The sequence below is a fragment of the Candoia aspera genome, chromosome 3 (genome assembly GCF_035149785.1).
Source record: "Candoia aspera isolate rCanAsp1 chromosome 3, rCanAsp1.hap2, whole genome shotgun sequence".
NCBI classification, from domain to species: Eukaryota; Metazoa; Chordata; class Lepidosauria; order Squamata; family Boidae; genus Candoia; species Candoia aspera.
The window spans coordinates 53,270,572-53,287,313 of record NC_086155.1 but is presented as its reverse complement, the minus strand read 5'-3'; the positions used below and the strand labels follow the sequence as shown (position 1 = coordinate 53,287,313).

The following is a 16,742-nucleotide window of genomic DNA, read 5'->3' as shown; positions in this document are numbered from 1 at the left end:
TTTCTTTCGCTTCATTTATAAATTCATGCTTTTGATCATTTAGGCCCTTTACCTTCCAAATCTCAATCTTCCACACACCGTGATCACTTCTAGATGGGCCTGTATTGACCTGTGCCACTGATCATCGCTTTGGTCAACCAAGGCTTTCACATAATGCTTTTTAGTAAGCCGGAGAAAGTGTACATTAAGTTATCAGCCTTAGCTGTACTTATACCACATGCAACATTCCCTGTTAATAGTATGAACAATACCAGTCAGTTTTGTACATTCTGGCCAGTATGCCGCATGCATAGCCAAAGCCCAGTTTTACCCCAAGTGTGTTCATACAAGCTAGAGTCTCTAATAACCCAGGCAGACTATCTTGCAAGCCAACATACTGTTGCCCAAATCCAAACCAACTTGGAGATATATTCAGTATACTAACATAGACTCAGATAACATGGACTCGTCTTCTAAGATGATGAATCACCTAAAGAATGGTTTTTCAAACTGTGTTTCGTGGAACCCTAGTGTGTTCTACAAAACACAGCTCCATCAGAAACTAAGGAAAAAAACATTCACTTGAACACAGCCAATTTTCCATCATTAGAGTTTGTCTCTTGATCGGGGGCTCTGGGAATTTTTTTTGACTCACAGATTTTGCAACCTAGAGACATTTGACAGCCCCTGACCTAAGGGATGCTCCCAAGAATTTTGCAAGATGGCACATGGGTAGTCATGGCAATGTAATACAATTCTGGTAGCTGTATATTCTGGAGGCAAACTCTGCAGAATGCTGAAGCGAGAAATATGGCTACAGAAAGTGCTGAGAGTCTTAAAGACTCAGTTACCCAAGACATTTTAACAGCTATAAGCCCACTAAATTCATGATTAAAAATGTGTCTGCATTTTCTTCTCTTTCACATGCTCATTCTTTCTGCCCCTTCCCATTATCTAATCAAAGGGTTTCCCTTCTCCATCCAGGTCCTCTCTATTACTCCAGCTTGTTCCTCATTCCATTGTATGTATCACCCCCCCCCATGCATACACATGTGTGTGCACTCGCGCGCACACACACACAAATACACACAAGCATCTCCTTCAAGATTTCTCTGAATAGAAGATTTATTCCCAGCCCCTTTTTGATTCCTCACCCTAGTGACCAGCTTTGGTTGCCAAGGAAACAAATATTCTCCCACAGTGCCCCTCCCAATCTTGAGCAGACAAAGCCCCTATTCCGCCTCTCCCCCAAAGCTGTCTGCCTCCCCTTCCTCCTCTACCTGCACAGGGAGAGCCAATATTACAGCTAAAAAGGCAACCGCAGAAATAGATTTACACAGGGCAGCCAATAAAGCCAGCAACTCTCATTTCTCCTCTTGCCCCAGCCCATATCTTCAGGATCCCCCATAAGCACTAAACGCAGGAATAGCTTTCCTACCAGGTATTTGGCTACAGGGACCTGCATTTCCTGGAACATGCCTCAGCAAGAGTTCCGTCTTCTAGGGAGTCTGCTATCCTGTCTATAAAAACCACGCAACTTGAAGGAATGCTCTTGCTGACACAATATATACGGATTGCTACAAAACCAATCCCTCTTAAACAGAAGACATTTTAGGGCAAAATGTGGACTACAGAAGACATGGATTGTTTCACTGACTGTCACTCTAAGCAACTTGAATTATCAATCAGTATGGTGCTAACATTACAATTCTTGTACTATGATTTTCAGTATTAAATATAGTGATGGTGGCAACTGGATAGGATTATAATTTTGAAGCCCCCAAGTGTGTTTCAATTAACATTAGCTGTAATGATATGGATGCAATGATATCCATTGTAATGGTATTTAGGAAACTACATTACTGAAATGAATGTTACCTGAAGCTCACTAATATCCACACTAGTGTCATGTATAGTTTTTAGTAATTCTGGGTTTTAGTTCCCCATTATTTAACACATAACCTTCCTTTGCTCCCATAGAGAAAAAAATACACTAACGAGGCATTTTCATTTTAGAAGAATAACTAAGGGTCAGGGAGGAAGGGTTTGAATAGGAAAATAGCCACAGATAAATGAATCAACTAGTCCATTAAAACTATACCTTTGCTGCTAATCCTGCAACTTGCACAATCTAATTTTAGTTTAGTTTAGTTTTTGTTTTTTTAAACCTGGGGGAAAGCTACACATTACAATATACAATATTCTGGGTCATGTTTCCAGAGAAACTAGCAAAAATTGTGTCAAAGCTGTAATTGATCAAAGGAACAATTGGAAAATTGGCAGCCAAGAATCAAAAAAACAAGAGGTGTTGGGACAAGAGGTGTCAGGTATTATATTTCCCCTTAAAATCTACTCTGTAACCAGGAATGAAACAGGCACAATCCTATGATGTTGCTCTTGTAAGACCCCCTGATTCAACTAGACTGAGCATTTTCTTGGTCTTCCTTTGCTTCATTCTCCTATTCCAAAACAACCAGTTAATTGATTTATTTTATGGAAGGATTTAAAATTCATCTGTCCACTTCTGGAAGGAGATGCCCAACAAGGCTTACATAAATAAAATACATGAACAATAAATAAACACATATTCCCTCAGAATTCAAAAACTGAAGGAGATGAGGATGCTCAGATCAGTGATACGGGTTTTTAAGGAAAATGTTGAGCTGGCTTAATTACATAAGGAAATTTACATAGAAAATTTTAATTCTACATTGGATTGTTTTATGATTAAAAAAGCATGCACCCACAAACATTTGTCACATGTACTTGCTGGGTGTAATGAACTGGGAAAATGGATTACACACAGAACCTGCTAAACTTTTCTAATTTGCATTTCTATGTTGGCATGTATTCATTATTAAGAATGAACTCACTGAAATTTTTCAGCAGAAATAAATCACTGGTGCAGATTGGTGAAAATTGGCTCTAGGTCATGCCACATGAATTCATAAGCTATTTTTTCATACTAAATTCTCAGCAAATCATTTAAAAAACACTGAAAAATACCTACTATCCTAAGAGTTCTGGTATGTGTTTCTTTTAATTCATTTGTTTTTCTACACAACTTCTGTGATTACCCAAATGCAGGGGTTTTTTTTACATAACCCTAATAAACATTTGTCTAGGCAACTTGTCCCAATATACACATTTTCTATACTAAAAGTACATTAGCGCTAACATTTATTTTTAAATGTAACTTTCTGGACTCTTAAATTTAATTTTCTGGGTGACCTTGGCCCAGTCACTCTCTCTTAGCCCAACTTACCTCACAGGGTTGTTGTGGGGAAAATAGGACGAGGAAGGAATATTAGGTATGTTCCCCGCCTTGAGTTATTTATAAAAATAATAAAGGTGGGATAGACAATAAATAAATAAAATAAATGTATAACACTTCACCAGACTTGAGATAGTTTGATGGAGCTTTGGTTGAAAGGTGAAAGGTGAAAGGTCCCCTGTGCAAGCACCGAGTCATGTCAGACCCTTTGAAGGGACGCTGCTTTCGCAACGTTTCCTTGGCAGACTATAGTGGGGTAGTTTGCCATTGCCTTCCCCAGTCGTCTCCTTCCCCAGCAAGCTGGGTACTCATTTTAGTGACCTCGGAAGGATGGAAGGCTGAGTCGACCTGAGCCGGCTACCCGAGGATCCAGCTTCTGCTGGGATCGAACTCAGGTCGTGGGGAGAGTTTTCAGTTGCAATACTGCTGCCTAACACTCTGCGCCACACAAGGCTCTCTTATTTACTAATCTCTCTCACTTACTAATAAATAACAAGCAGAAATTAATTATAAAAGGCATCTTGAACAATAAAAACATCTTGGAGATAAAGATCACAATGATTCCAGGTAGAATGTCTACACTGGGACATATCAAAAAATCAAAGAATGAAGATAACAGCTTCCAAAGACTACTAAGTGGCTCTCTTTTGAGGGATCTTTCCTTGGCAGATCTTTTCCCAAATCAATACTTACCAGTGTAGCCCTCTTGGCATTCACAGGTATATCCTCCTTCCCGGCTTCGGCAATGCCCATTATTTCCACATGGATTAGAGTAGCAAAGATCAATCTCAGTTTCACAATAATCACCAGTAAAACCCAGCGGGCAACGGCAACGCAGACCATTGACAGGGTGGATAGGGCGGAAAAGAATAGTATCAGAGGAAATGAAGGGTGCTGAACTGTCAAACTTCAACACCGAGACACAGCGCATGTAGTTCTCACAGGGTTCCCGCAAACAAATATTATCATCAAAAGGCAAAACCCTCTGCTCCGAAATAGCAGCCAAGAGTGTCCGATTGAGGTACAGTCGTTCTTGGAGGTCTTCTGAAGGAATATAGTGGCTCCCATGGACTCTATCTGGCAGCAGTACCGACAAACTGACATTCAGGATTTGGGCAGCCTGAACATCCGTGTCATTCTGGATGTTGAAAAGGACAATGTGATCACGGGAAGCAGACAGCACAGTCGCTACTCCTTCAAGAAAGAGAGCCAGCAGCGGTGAAAGGAAGCGTTCTTGGGACATGTTCTCCAGCCGCAGAGTGATACTGTTGGTCAGCATCTCATCTGTGATAATGGTCACCCGGAGCATGCACTGGGCAGCAACACTGTGGATTCCATCTTCAGAAAAGCAAGAGAGAAATAATTAGTTCCAATCTGCACTGAAGAGAGAAGAAAATGTGGAGATCACCCTGTAGTATTCAGATTATTTTCAGATGGGAGTTCAACAACTTCTGGAGTCCCACATGTTACATATCCTTGGTTTAGGTGGTCATTTGAAACTAAAACCAACCCAGATTAATCTTCCTCTCCACTGTAGATGGTGCATCCCTGAATTCTAGGATACCTATTAATCTATCATTGGGACTATATCACCCTCCTCACCCTCAGATATTATTATCTAGCTGTAGTTGTACTGATTGCCAGTTTCACCCATCTTGGTAAAACTAGACAAGGTACTATTAAATATGCTTTACTCATATCCAGTTTGGATTACTGTAGTACATTCTATGTGGAACTGTCACACAGAGTTTCATAGGCAGGGTCTTTATAATTCCTCCTGTGCTATTTGTTTGTTATTCAGAGATTCAAGGCATGTAGAAACAAATGCTAATTTACAAGTTTTACTGTTCCCTTTGTGAATGAAAAGCTTTACTCACTCACTCACTCACTCATATGCACAACCCCCCCACACACACACACATACCTACCCAACTCAAAGTCTAGCTAGTTTTGAGTTCCAGATGAATCAAGATGGGGTACCTAACACGCACAATACTTCATTCTATGTGATGGTCCAAAGTACTACAGTTCCTATTCTTTTAAATAATTTTTTGCAAGGTTTGGCCTGTCTCAGCTTTGAATCCTTCTCATGCCTTCTGGTATTTTTCCATCTAAGTGCCATTGCCTCATCCAGTTCACTTTTGAGAACCACTACATGCTAGTGTGGTGTAGTGGTTAAGATATTGGGCTAGAAACCAGAGACCATGAGTTCTAGTCCTGCCTTAGGCACAAAGCAAGCTGGGTGACCTTGGGCCAGTCACTTTCTCTCAAACCTAGGAAGGAGGCAATGGCAAACCACTTCTGAAAAACCTTGCCAAGAAAACTGCAGTAACTTGCCCAGGCAGTCTCCAAGAATCGGACACAGTTGAACAGATTAAAAAAAAACATGCTGGGAACCATATCTTGTTTGAAAACAATAACTTCCTAAGTCTTCTCAGAGATCTGCACCCTGGCCTTTTTCCAATGCAGTTGAATTTTTCCAGAACAAACCCTCCTGTCTCCAAGGCCTGCACTGAATGGATCTTTTGTTTTCCGTCTTTCATATAGAAGCATGTCAATATATGCAGTAACAACATGGTAACACTGGAAACAATATGGTCATGGAGCTACTTCTGAAAAGTATCCAAAAACTTCAGTTTGGGGCAAAATATGCGACTGACAATTCAAAGCGCTGCTTGTTAGTTAGAATCCTCTAAATCAGTCTTTCTCAACCTTGGCAACTTTCAGATGTGAAGACTTAGGAAGTTATCGTTTTCAAACAAGTTATAGTTCCTGGAATGCTGGCTGGGGAATTCTGGGAGTTGAAGTCCACACATCTTAAAGTTGCCAAGATTGAGAATGACTGCTCTAAATCATATGGGACCAAAATGTTTGAATTGATTCCTTCCTTACGCTTCTCCTTTCTACAATGTTCAACATTCAGTTTATTCCCTCCCTTTTCAATTTTAGATTATCTGTAAAGATTTTTTCCACGTAGCTTTTTATCTACAGGATTCTTGTTCTCTACTTGCTATTCAGTTCACCATTTTATTGAATTTCAACCACTCAATTTTTCAGTTAAATTGCTGATTCAAAAACACATATGAACTGATCAGGTTTTTTTAAATCAGGTAATTGGTTTTATCAGGTAATGACCAAGTAACTCATAATAATGTCACCTGAAGTTGGAATAGCTGCAAATGAGGGTGTCTATTTAGAAATTACAATGGTGAAAATCCATAACTTCCTGAAGACAAGGGACAGAAGACTAGCTTATTGGTCAAATTGAACATCCTTTACGTTAAGGAAGATTTGAGGCATAGTCAGTTTTCATTCTTATGGCAGAAGCAGATTTTCCATAAAACATGGAGCTGACACAACTAGTATCTCCTCCTACTGTCTTTCTTGTAATACATTTAAAACTTGATTTACACAAAGCAAAATCAAGATGGCAGGCTCTTAAAGCAAGAAGAACCAATTATACCACTTTACTCTGCAGGTGGGGGTTGCTACTTTGTATTGTTACCTTATTTGCATTTGCAAGTTATTTGCATTCTAAAAAAAAATCAGGATGCTTGCTCTATCCCAACCTGCTCCCTGCCAGGTGTTTATTTGACTGCTGCAGCCCCAGCTACCAAGGCTGAAATGATACAGCCGATTCAAGGGCTTTTCCAATTCAATTATCACCTCATGCTTCTGTCTGTGTATAGACAAGGCATGGGCATGATGTGCAATGTGACAGCAACACTCTTCATGTTTCCTGATTAGGTGCTAGAAATGAAAGATAAGAAAACAGAGAAAGCAATGGCCTGATGTCACATGTTATGTTGATTTGATGTCAAGATAGAGACTCATATCCCTTGCAGTGGCAGCCAACGGGATGGTTATTTCTGTAACTTTTGACTGAGTGCCTAAAAATCTTTTTAAAAAAAGTATTACAAAAATACTGGCCACTAATGTATCCCAGGACTATGTTTACCTCATATTTTCAAAAAGTATGTACAAATGCTTTTCCAATATTCCCCAGATGTCTCAAACTGAGGGCCTGCATAAAGTTCCAAAACCCACCATGTGTGTATGTGCCTTTGAGTCATTGTTGATTCCTGGCGACTGCCTAGACAAGTTCCTGCACTTTTCTTGGCAAGATTTCAGAAGTGGCTTGCCATTGTCTTCTTCCTAGGGCTGAAAGAGAGTGTAATGGTATGTGGGAGACAGGGAAGAGCCACAGCCAGGGGAATGGTCAGACAAGAGGCAGCTTAGCCGCAAAAGGAATGTGGGCATGGCAAACAATTCAGATGGGACCCTGCCTAGTTTCTTGGACTGTAAAGGTGATGGAAGAGAAATGCACTTTCAGACTTGCAAGATGCTGTTAAGGTAACCTTACAATAAAGTACAGCTAGTACTTCTGTACTTCTGGGTGTGCTTCTTGTCTGGATTACCTCGTGAAGCTGACAGAGAGTAACTGGCCCAAAGTCACCAAGCTGGTTTCATGTTGAAGGCAGGACTAGAACTCACGGTTTCCCAGTTTCTATCCTGGTACCTTAACCACTACACAGAACTGGCTCTCAAGCCCACCATAACCATTATTTTTTTTTTTAAAAAAAGAATACTTTGAGTCAGCTTTTACCATCTGCTATCACAATGAAATTGCAGTGACATCTAAAATGCTTTGCCACCATTTCAGTGCCCTTCTAAAGAGATGTTGGTAGACTGATGTCCCAGCCTCAACCCTTTGCTGAGTACTGTTCGCTGTGCAGCAAATACTCTCTTTGCTGATACTTTGGGCTCTTGTGATCTACTCCAATTATCCTACTGTCATGTCATGAATGAGGTTCCTTTTGCTGAAGGAGCTGAAAGAGCCCCATCCAATGAAAGTGATCAGAATTATTAACATGATCCCAGAGAATAGGCTTTTCTGGGGTTTTAAAATCTAGTTTTCACATTCATAGCCCAACCCATTTTAACCTTCCTGAAAAATTAGTTTTCACACCAATCCACTCTGATATGGTTCCAAAACAGTCTTGACCGTGCTGTAGTACAACCTTCGTAAGATTAGTTATTTCTCCTTATGGTTGCATTTGATAACACCAATCAACTTACTCCTCTGAGTGATGGACACTGCTTGAGAATGGTTTCGTCCTGCCTAGGGATGACCCACCACCAGATAAGCCTGGCAGTTTATTGCTACATTTCATGGCAATTGCCTATTAATTTCCCCGGCAAGCAGCTTATCCTATGTAGTTTTTTTGCTGCTGTTGTATGAAATCACTGGGAGAAATTGTATCAAGGATTGAGCTGTTCTTTGAGGAGCTAGATGCTCTGAAGTGAGACTCCTATCTGGATGCCTGATAACACCTGTGGGTAAAACTTCAAGAAGATAGAGATGCTGTGACCCTATCCAGAGATAGCATCTGGCCCCCAGGAGAGCATATCCATCCCTTAAGAGGCCTGAAATCCATAAATTTAAAGCAGGACAATCTGCTTTATATACTGTAGTCCCTGTCATGCCCTAAAAACACTAAAGAAAGCTCTGTTGTACTTATTGGTATCCTGGGATATTCCAACTCTGTAAGCAAGGTTGAAAGTTTTTCTAGCTGCAGTCTCTACTTTTGAAATTGCTTTTCCGGCAGTATCAGCCTGATACTCAGATCCTGGCTTTCAAAAAACTTTCAAAAATCCTTCCTTTTTAGAAAGATCTTTGACCCTGGCTCAAAATTACAGGCTTTATTCTTATTTTTTGTTTAGCTGTCATGACTATATTGCCTAAATCTGTTGAGATTTTTAACTTGATTACTTCTTATACTTTCTAGTTGTTTAAAAAATCTAGGATTAAGCTAATCAGGCAGGATGTGAACAAAGTACATACATACAAAGGAATGCACTAAGATCTAAAGAGACGATAAAGGATAATCACTACAACCTCTCTCTGCAAAGGAAAAATGTTATTGTGGTAAAAATTCTCTTATTGCTGCCTATTTTGGATGTGATGATATCACTTTCCGACTATCATTTTGTCCTTCCGTTTCAGATGCTGTTATAGATATCTAGTTATTCTGGATGATATTCAGGTTCATCCAGTATGTCCAAACAGAAGTGCAAAAAAAAGTGGGGGGAAGCTTATATGCTCACAAAAGTATCCAGAAATTATGACCAAATCCAGTGAAAAGAGAGGCACTGGAAACGGTTCCACAGTAAAAGTTGGAACAGGTTGCCCAGAGCAAACAAAAGCAGGAAGGACAGCCCTGGTTTCTGCCAGTACTTTGGCTGAAGCAAAGGGAAAGAGGAGAGGGGAAACAAATGAGCTGCATGGTCAGGAAGCAGAAGAAAAAACTTGTATCATCCTGTTGTTAGTCACAAGGACAGATGGACATAGGGCAAGTAGACATGCTTTATTATACTGTACTGACCTGGCACCAACAAACATGCAGGAATGTTACACACACACACACACACACACACACAGATACTGTGCAGCCAGGCCCAAAATTTTTCTGAGATATACTGTAGGTGTGCAGTGCAAACTTCAAGATGATCTGAAACCAGAGTGGCATTCTCTTTTAAATTAAAGTGTCTACCATGCTCTTCCCCACAAATACAATCTCTGTATTTGTAAAGGAAACTAGAGAGACCAGGGCCATCCCATGTTCCTGGCTGGGAGAATTCCAAGCCAGATGAAAAACCACCAGTCACATGGCATTTACTCCTAACCCAAGAAATCGGTCTCCTTCTTCAGTATCTAAACTCTTCATGGTTGGGTCTTTTCTGCTTCCATGACCATAAATACCTCACACAATAAAGTCAATGCAATATAATTAGAGTAAGAACAGTTACAAAAATCAAGTCAAAGGCCTGATGGCATAATGCTATTTCTGCCCCAGTTGTAAACCATCCACTACCTGCAGTTCCAAAAATTATTCCCATACCCTATTAAACCATAATGAATGCCAAGTCACTTGCTCTCCCTCTCACACGCTCAAGCCCCTTCAGCTCCAACTCACTACTGGGGGTCTCCGGTCTGGTTTTGTTCAATCCATTTTGTCTTCTAGTCTATGGAACCACAAGCACAAATAGCTGAACAAAGTGCCAACTACTCACACAAAACAAGAAGAGGAGAGCTATCCAAGATAGCTATTGCCTTGTCTGTCCTACAGCTGATTTTTTAAAATGGACATTAGTGCCCTAAACCTTATATTTCTTCCACCTACCCTCAGTCATAGAAGAGGTTACAGCTGGTCTGTTCAGTCTTCCAATTCATTCAAATGCTGTCAATAATTAACTTCCTTAATCTGAGCAATGGTAGGAATCTACCGGTTGAGTAGCTCCCAGGAGTCAGGAGTGGTAACATTCCCTGGTACCTGCACTTGAAAATTCCCTTGGGAAAGTGCCTTAGCCCCGCTTCACTTTCAGTAAGAGACACTTGAGATATATTTCAGATCTCATGCCTATGACCCAGCATACAAAGCAGCAGCTCTCAATGCCTGAACTAGTAGCAGTATGCCAAAGGTGGAATGTACCTACAGTGCATGAAATGGAAGTGCCCTGCACAGACTCCCCAAGCTATCTCTTTATGGTTAGCAACCATACGGGTTTTCAGACCTGTATGTAAATCCACCCCATATCTATATTTATTGAAGTACCCTTACATTATAATTCTACATGTGTCTACTCAGAAGTAAACTCTGTTAAATTTATAAAAGCCAATGGCAGGTATGCCAATCTATAAGAAAAATTTCAAATTCCAAAATCTACTTTGGGGCAACGGGTAGGTTCACAGATCAAGCTTAGCCATGGACTACTTAACTATTTTTTATTATTCAATAAACCACAACTGACACATAACATTCTAAGGCACAAACAAATGAATCACATTATGGCTTTGCATGATGTGTGATGCAGGCAATATCTTTATTAGTTCCCATTAGAATGTCGTAAAATAGTGAACAAGTGTTTGAATTCATCATGGTAAACCTAACAAAACTATTACTCTACTGTTCATTGAGTTCAGAGATACTTCCTGGTGAGTGAATTAACTGTATTTTCTATTTAATAGAGGATAATCCTCTATTTAATAATGGAACCTATGGCAGAGACTATCCACCTGCCCATCCCCAATCAGTATCTGAAGAGCACATGGATCACTGGCCACTATCTTCCCAACAATGATAAGATTAATTCTATTTCTATTTAAATTACAGTGTACTTATAAATCTGCATCTACTGTATCTACCTCTCTATCAGCATATGTGCACAGTAAGTGGACACAGAATTGCAACCATAGTTCAGGATTAAATGATGACCCAGGTTTGGGTCATTTACTAAGCATTTCATCTAAAAGTGAAGGTAATGCTGCATTTCTTTCAGTGAGAAGAGGAATCTAGAGGCCTTGGAGAACTTCACAAAGGAAGAAATGGCCACAGCCCCAATTCTACAACCAGGAAAGTGAGAATCTAAGAAATTAGAGTCCTGCTATTCAGTCCAAGAATGGAATAGGAAAGTCTACCAAGGCAAAAGCTGGCAGCTCCCACCTGTTAACTACTTGATACTCTCCATTAAATTAATGTTATGGGTTCTAACAAGGTGGTCAAAGCACATGCCATTGCCATGGGAGAAACACGCCAAACAGAATATGGATACAGGTATAACTGCTGAGTTAAAAGCTGCTAGCAAAAATCCAAGAAATAATGAAATTAAAGGGCAGAAAACACATGACAAAGGCAGATTGTTGTGTTTAAACCCAGATTTGCTACAATCTCACAGAATAAATTTATATGGGATTATTTTGTATTTGTTTATTTAAACAAACTGGAATTCTGCAACAGCCTCCAGCATTGCCTTTATTTCATAGAATACCTCTGAAATCCACCTGGGCCCTTAGAAAATAAAAATGGTACATAACTTGCAACCTAGTGCCTTCTTTGGAACTGTTCCCATCTGTGCTGAAGACAAATAAACAGAATGTGGTAGGAAGCATCCTGGGGCTAGAAGATATGGCAGGGAACGTCCTCACCAAGTTGTCTTCTGGTAAAACAGCAATTTGAGTTTAGACACATCAATCACCATGCTCAAAAAATTGTAAGCATGCCATCTGGATTAAAAAGTTTAGGTACATCCAAATTAAGCAGTCCCTCTCAATGTGTTTGTACATTTTGAAGGTGGCACCGTACATCACAGAGTATTTTTAGCTTCAATATTTTTGTTTCTGGGTAGTTCAAAGCTGATTCAGTTTCTACTCTGATAATTAAATTCCAGATGGTTGCTGCATAGATGTCCGTTTATAACCATGGTGATGTTTCCTCTTGTGACATGGGTGAGCTGGAAGTTAAATGGCTCAGCTGGAGAACAGCTGCAGAAGCCTCACAACTTTGCTATACTGTACTGCTGCTTTCTCACAATGATCCCAAATAGGCATCAAGGTCACATGTTGAAGAACCCTAATGGTATTCCTTTGAAACTTAGGATAAAGGCTCTTTAGACCAATATTACTTCTGAATTAGCTGTATCAAATCCAAACACTTTATTTTTTTACTTTTTTTTTGCATCATTTCCAGTTATCACAAAAATAAAGCAATCAAAACAAAACCCACTCCCTTGGTCAGTGTTGATATTTATACAGAAGGCAGCAGGTTAAGACATGGATAGGAAATATCAGGACTCTGGAAGACTGGGATTAACCAGCCCAAAACTGAGCAGGCCCTGGGATACAAAAATCTCTCATTCAGATTCAGTTGTGTGGTAAGATATACCTGAGCAAATGCCTGAGGCTGTGCTTTACAGGGACAGCACTCAGTAAGTTATACATTACTGAGAAACTTATTTGGACCACAAAAGTCTGCTAGCAGCTCACTGAGATGTTCAGAGATAGGGGTCAAAGGCCCTTCATCAGAAAACTACAAACCGGCAGCAGAGAAAATGAAAGAAATACAATATGGAAACCTGCAACTCCCAATATATGATGGAAGGAGGAATCAAATATTTTGCCCAGGGTAACTCATTGTAAAGATCACTCTGAGCAAATCAGAGGAAGTGGGACATGCATTGGGCAAAAATGGCAGCATTCTTCCTATATAAGAATACATCTCACCAATTTTGATTTATAGCATATTTTGGAACATGGTAAGAGAAACAGAATCTACTTTAGACAAGCTCTCTTAAACAAGGGCTTTTTCCTTCCTTCACCTTTAGATAACTACTGTAAATCATTTCAGAGATCCAGTACTTCATAACACACCAGGCTTCCTTGGCCTTCAGGATTCTTGTTGGGAATTACTGAAATTGAAATCCAACACATTTGGAACAGAAATCAACCTACCTGCTGTTCAATTCCACTTGCTCTGTGCCCAGAGGTTCCCTAGTCTGTGGAAGCAGACACCTTGTTTTACAATTGTATACACATGACCAACACTGCCTGTTAATAAGCGAATGCCACCAGTGAATTTTGTGGTGTGTAAACATTTCAACAATGTAATAACTATTCTGAGCAAACTAGAATTAATTATAATTATCACACCTCCACCAATTGTAATTACGCTCTGTTGCCTACTAAAATTACTCTTCCTGAATTATTTGAAACTATTTCTGAATAGTTCAGTGAACATTTTTTGTTTTACAAGGTAGAAGAAACTGAAACATCTTTCCCAATATAGAACAAGCAGATGCATCACTTGGCTCACTATTTGCTTTACAGTTTACTAGTATGTCCTGGAAAATGAAATAACATCCTTTCTTTTGAATGTATAATGTTCTTGGCCACACAGGCCATGCAAAGAGGGGGATGGTCAGGTAGGAAAAGCAAGGAAGAATTAATGTTATTGCTAGTGACTGCTAACTATACACTGGAGCGTTACTGCTTAAAGCTTTTGAATTAAGGCAATCGTTTTCAATCTTCCCTACTGATTGGGGGTGGGGAACAGCATAGACAGATCCACTGCCAGTGTTTAATAATAAGTTTTAAACTAGTAACAATGACCAAATATTAATTCTTGGTTCACACACATCAGACTGTAAAAGTTGTTGAGCAGAAAACGGCTTGTATGAAACTACCCAATTCTTTGGGTCTGAGTGCTCATTTTGCAGAGACCATTCACAGTTGCCTTTGCACTCAAATATCTTCCTCACAGAGTGCTTTCTCCCTATCAGGAGCTCTCTATGCTCATTTCTGAGACTATAACTTCTGGTCTGATTCTCACTCAGTCCCCTGAAATATCTGAAAACAGACTTACTATCCTGAAACATACCCTGAGCATCTATCCCTCCAAAGACCTCCATTACGCTGTAGTCCTGAAAAAGCTGGTTGCCTGCCTGCCTGTGGGACCAGTGCTCTGCCTGTAGCCCACAAGATTGGCTTCTACCGAACTCTCTGCAAATGGAGACCCTGCTGCTGCAGAACAAAGGTGAACTTGAATTCTCTCCTGCTATGTTACTCCTCCTTTCAGGGAAAGATGGCTGCTTCACTATCGCCTCAGTATCCCCATGGCAACAACTACTAACAAAGCATCTAGCAGAGCTGCACTTTTTCCCAGAGCCACAGAAAGCAAAAAAAAGGCACAGTGGCAATGTTGTACTTCAATACATCCCATGTCCCTGACAAAGAGAAGGCACTCGGCTCAGAAACAGCAGGAGAACTGGAGGTCATTTGTCAACTGACAAGGGAGCTCCATATGGGCCTGCATGTTTAAGAAAAATGCAGCACCCTCAAGCCCCTCGTTCTCAAATTGGAAATCTATGATAGTTATCTCTGGAGAACCATAGGGAGACTGGTCAGTCACATTCTTCATCCCTAGAAAATACCTAGTGTGTAGATAAAATAGTGCATGACTTAAGAACTCTGTCACATCTGTATCACTTGCCTCATAAAAGGAGCAAATTGGGGAATATCAGAGGAATCAGTGGCACATACTACAGCTCAGGAGATCCGTGACTGTGTTTGGTAGAATTAGCCCAACATGACCCTCAAAGGGTGCAGGAACCTGGCCTGAGTCTCAAATACCAGACCATGCCTGAACAAGACCCTCTGCAGGCACAAGTCAGCCTATCAAGATGAGGAAATGATGGGATTGCTGGTGTAGAGGGCCAGATCTGTCCATGAGGAGAGAGGAGGGAATACGAAAGGCCTTAGTCTCCTGTTTGCCCAGACCCTCCTGTTGCATAATAGCCATAAGCTGCTACATCTCTGCATTATCTATGTTGCCTCTGGAGGGACGAGGAATAAACAAACAAAAAGAAACACCTTTGTATAGCTAGACCAACTTCTCTTTGCACTGAAAAATGCAGGTTGATGCAGCTGAATTTTGCTGTCAAGCAGGTTAGAGAAACTGCAGGTCCCCAGCAACCTGAAGATTAAAATACCGTATCAAATATTTTAGCTATCTTAAGTAGAAAAACCCTACTCAAAAATTATTCAGAATGCAAACACAGTGCACCACAATGCTTTTCCTGATAACACAAATGGTTTTAAACTCAAAACAGAATATTGTACAGTTGATCTGCACAACTTGCTTGCTCCAGCACAAGTATGAGCCACTGAAAATTTCTCAAGGGTGGGAATGCACAAGGTCATCCTCATCCTATCCCCTGTCCTCCATGAAGGAAACCTCCACTCATCATTTTCCTGCTATGCATCAAATATAGTGTTTTCCGACCTGCACTGGCTCAGGTGGTGCTGTCCAGTTTGCCTGCTGCACCTCATTTCATGTAAGCAAACAGAACACCAGGCCACCACTGTGGCCAATGTGAAGGAAGGGGATGAAATCCAGAGACGTTTTTTTAAGCCAACATTGTTTCCAGCCAGTTTCTGCACGGGAGCTAGTGGCTGCCATGTTGAAGAGACATTACAAAGTAGATGTACTCTCCTGAGTTAAAAAGTTAAAAAAAAAGAGATTGGATAACTACCAACCAGGGATGCTGTAGTACCAGATTTCCCACATGGACAGGTGGATCATCATCAGGTAGATCATCAAACTGTCTTTTAGACTCTTCCAGCATTATGATTCTAAGACTCAAACAGAAACTTTGCAGATTTACTTAGAATCCCCATGTTCAAGGGATCCTTCAGATTCTGTACTGTATACAGATGATTTCAGCCTATCAGGTCACTGATGTTTGTCACTTCAACTGCACCCACAGATATATCACAGAAATTTCCCTATGGCATCTACTAATTTTATCAGTTGACTGCGAGATTCCCTGACAGTGAGACATCTGCTAATTTTATCCTTTACTGTCTTCTGTTCTGGGCCATTTGTGCTCTGGGCTCAGCACTCAAGCCACAACGGTTGTGCTCCTTTCTCGATGACAATCAATAGTTGTGCTCCTTTCTCAATGTGTGAAGATCATTTATTGAATGTTATTGTTCAGCAAGTATCCAAATGTTGGTCAAATGTGGGCCAGATCCACATTCAGCACCCTAGCCAAATTCTATTCTAAATCAGAATAGAAAAAATGAATGAGAATCATTTGCCATGTCTAACTATTTAATCTCAAATCATTATACGCTGCCTGCAAATATAGCTTT

General features: G+C 40.4%; 1 protein-coding gene across 1 annotated transcript in view; it reads right to left on the bottom strand.

Moving 5' to 3' along the window:
* CELSR2 (cadherin EGF LAG seven-pass G-type receptor 2) overlaps positions 1 to 16,742 on the bottom strand; it is a 94,949-nt gene that overhangs the window by 62,400 nt on the left and 15,807 nt on the right. Inside the window, exon 2 of the mRNA XM_063297705.1 lies at positions 3,947 to 4,591. Coding sequence (XP_063153775.1) covers positions 3,947 to 4,591 — 645 coding nt within the window. The remainder of the gene's footprint in view (positions 1 to 3,946; positions 4,592 to 16,742) is intronic.